This window comes from Cyprinodon variegatus, unplaced genomic scaffold, assembly GCF_000732505.1.
Source record: "Cyprinodon variegatus isolate N-32 unplaced genomic scaffold, C_variegatus-1.0 Scaffold1686, whole genome shotgun sequence".
NCBI lineage: Eukaryota > Metazoa > Chordata > Actinopteri > Cyprinodontiformes > Cyprinodontidae > Cyprinodon > Cyprinodon variegatus.
In genome coordinates this window covers 2647-5939 of record NW_015152139.1, presented here as the reverse complement: position 1 = coordinate 5939, position 3293 = coordinate 2647, and the positions used below count along the sequence as shown (strand labels likewise).

At 31.4% G+C, this 3293-nt stretch overlaps 1 protein-coding gene across 1 annotated transcript in view; it reads left to right on the top strand.

Moving 5' to 3' along the window:
• LOC107104312 (H-2 class I histocompatibility antigen, Q9 alpha chain-like) overlaps window positions 1–839 on the top strand; it is a gene marked incomplete at its 3' end in the record, with an annotated part of 15991 nt that extends 15152 nt beyond the window's left edge. The window contains exon 5 of the mRNA XM_015404296.1: window positions 718–839. Within this exon, the coding sequence (XP_015259782.1) occupies window positions 718–839 (122 nt within the window). The remainder of the gene's footprint in view (window positions 1–717) is intronic.
• Between the last annotated feature and the right edge of the window lie 2454 nt (window positions 840–3293).

The following is a 3293-nucleotide window of genomic DNA, read 5'->3' as shown; positions in this document are numbered from 1 at the left end:
AAAAATAAATAAGGTAAATATTACAAAGGCAAATAAATAAAGAAGCTAATTAAGAGTTATATACATTTATGTTTCACTTTTTTGTTGGCAATTAATTGTATGCTTATACATTTATTGAGCATTTATTTATTTCTGTATTTATTTTTAAATATGGCAGAGTTGGTCCCTCATATGGATCAGCCTCCCTTCTCATTTTAACCAGTGAGACAGAAAACAGAGCAGCTGCTCAGACAGGTAGATGCATTTGAATCTCTGTTTTTGCAAATATGTGTTCATTTAAAAAAAAAAAACAATGGAAGAAAAATCTTCTCCTTGCTGAAATCATTCATGTTTTATATCAGATGAAACTAAAGTAACTTACATCTCAAACTGCAGGTCGTCCTTGCAGCAGCTTTTTCAAAGAAGTACAGGAACTGGCTGCTCCTGTTCTTATTGTGCACAAAACTAAACAGAGTCAGATTCTGAATTCTTATTTTAGATTGGTAGTTCTGGAGCGTTTCTGATTTTTGGATAAACTCAAATCACTGAGTAAAAATTCAGAGCTTAAACAGCAGTATTACTCTAATTTGGAATCAAAATCTAGTAATATTTTTACTGCAGTTTTTACTCAAAGGCTTTAATATTTTTTTACACTCAAAACATTTTTTCAAAAATTTTCTTCCCCAGGATCTTGTGACAGCTTACACTGTTTAATCAATTTGAATGATTTTCTTTCAGGAAACTCCATTCCGATCATTATTGGTGGTGTTATTGCTGCACTTCTGGTTCTGGTTGCCATCATTGCTGGAATCGTCTGGTGGAAGAAAAGAGATAATGGTGAGAAACCAAAAATATACTCTGTGAATCATAAAACCTGCTTACATACTATTTTTTTTCATGGCAGCTATTTTTATCGGTTGGTGCTTCTGAGCATGCATTACATTTCAAGATTTAATGCTTTAATTCATTTAAATGCAAAGACTTTATTGTTTCCTTTTATAAAAACTGTAAATAAATGTTATGCTTTTTGTTTCAGGATTTAAGCGGGCAAATAGTGAGTATTAAAAATCCGTATTTTCATCCTGCTTTGTCTCATAATATTAAGTTATTCATGCAACAATTTTAAAGCCAAATAGAACAATTTACATTTTATTTTGCTTTTTAGCTTATGAAACGTCATCCGCCTCTTCAGATGGATAAAATTTCATGAAAGTAAGTTAATTATAATAAAATATTCTTAAAATGTAATATGTTTAGGGTCAACCTTTGATGAAATTTTCCACTGGATTTCAAAAGTTTATTTTAAAAAAACCTAATTAATTAACAACCATCTGTCTATAATTTTTTAAACAGATCAACAGCGAAGAGGAGAAGATGATGAAGACAATCAGCTGAATTCACAATGAAAAAACAGGCTGAGAAAAAGTCTGTAAATCACAACATCAAAAAAATGTAAATAGCTAAGAATTAATCTCTTAATGTTTGCAACTTTTCTTCTGAGACTTTTATGTTTTTGCAACTTGCTTTAGTGGTTTAATTTGGGATTTAGTTATATGGGTTAAAATAAACAAAACAGATTTATTAAGCCAGAGTCGGCTTCATACTTGTCAATAATGTCAGACTTCTATCGAATACTTTATTCATTCATTATTCACTAACTCAGTTCGGAAAATTTTTAATCAATGATTTTTTAAAATGTGTTGTTCTTGATCTGTCATTGATAGACAGAATTTTTCTATCAGGTAAACTTATTTTTTCTAATAGCAGTTTATTCATGTTAGTGTGTTCATCGGTTTCTTTAAATGGGTTATGTTTTTTGTTTAATGTTTTTGTTGATAAAATTTGTATGCTTAAGTTTATCAATAATATTTTACACGTGAAAGTCCTTAAGATTTGTTTTCATTAACTTGTATCAGTGAGGGGTCTTTAAATCAATAAAGTGATTTAGTTGTGGCTTTGTCGTTTCTAGAACTCAAATGTATCTTTGTGGTTGGTTATTTTTTCCACATTTTATTTGAAGACCTGCATACAGTTTTCAAAAAAATAAGTGATTTTTTTTCCTCTCCTAAAAGTTACTTGTATTTTTAACCATATCTCAGGATACATACATTTATTTAGCTTTACATGAGTAAAAGGATGTTTATAAAAACTTTGGCCAAAATCTTCAGTTGACAAATTTATGACTCCTTTGATTTATAGCAACACAATTAGACTGCTTCAGTCTAATTATAGGTAGCAGAACATTTTTTTTTCCTTTCTCAAAGTAGTTTGTTAACAGCTGTTTCTAACAGCTTGTCAAATTAATTATGTTGCTATATTGTGTTTTAGGCAGCGATGCCAGATTTATTTAAGAGGAGCCATGCGGCCGTTGCATTGCCTTGCTCTTGATGCACATGCTTGACTTTATCACAGCAAAGTCGGTGCAGTCTTAAAAAAGCGGTTTAGTCTAGAACCCTCTTTTCTCTTATTCCTTAAACAGAAAAAGTTTTTTAGTCTTTAGATATGCATTTTCCACATAACTTCATCCCTAAAGCACAGAGCAGCATTGTTGCTGGAGAACAGATGCCAAAACATTATTTATTTCTTCATCTGTAGGAACCAGTGAGGTCCAGAGCTTTAAAGGCTGCATTCAAGAAAATTAGTTTATTCAATTAAGTTATGTCAACAAATTTCAATTGAAGAGATTTTTGTTCTGTATATAATTAAAAAAATTCAGATGCAAATAATTGATTTCTACATAACAAAATTAGACAATTTTAACCATTTTTGGTCAATTTTGCTTTAATTATTCAGTTTGGTTTCATCTATTTGAAATGAACTCAAAAATGCTTAACTGGATTTATTAATGCAGACATACAAATATTTCATTATACCAACTTATTAATAGGAAAACTTTATTCATTAAAACCCATCCCATGGATTTATCTCACTCACCTTAATGAGATTATAACTGCTGATTTTCAAATCCAGTAAAACAGCAAAGTGTCAACAAATGCACTCTGTGGCAGAGAAGAACATATTAGACATACCAGATTTATCAGAACCAAAAAATACATTAACAAAATACAATTTAAACTTGTCTTTATATATGTAATATGGAGCTTAGGTGGAAGTTCAACTGAAGAAACTAATTGCTCTCCTACATCCACCTGCGACAGCCAATCAGCTTTGAACCAAACCTCCACCAAAGCCAAAGGGCCTCCAAAGGCCTCCGATCTGCTGGTCTGTTTCTAAGGGCCGGATTTATCAAGATCCAATTTTGCGTGCAGTAATTTGCGCTCGCAAACCGGAGTTTTGCGCGAGGGGCTGAACCA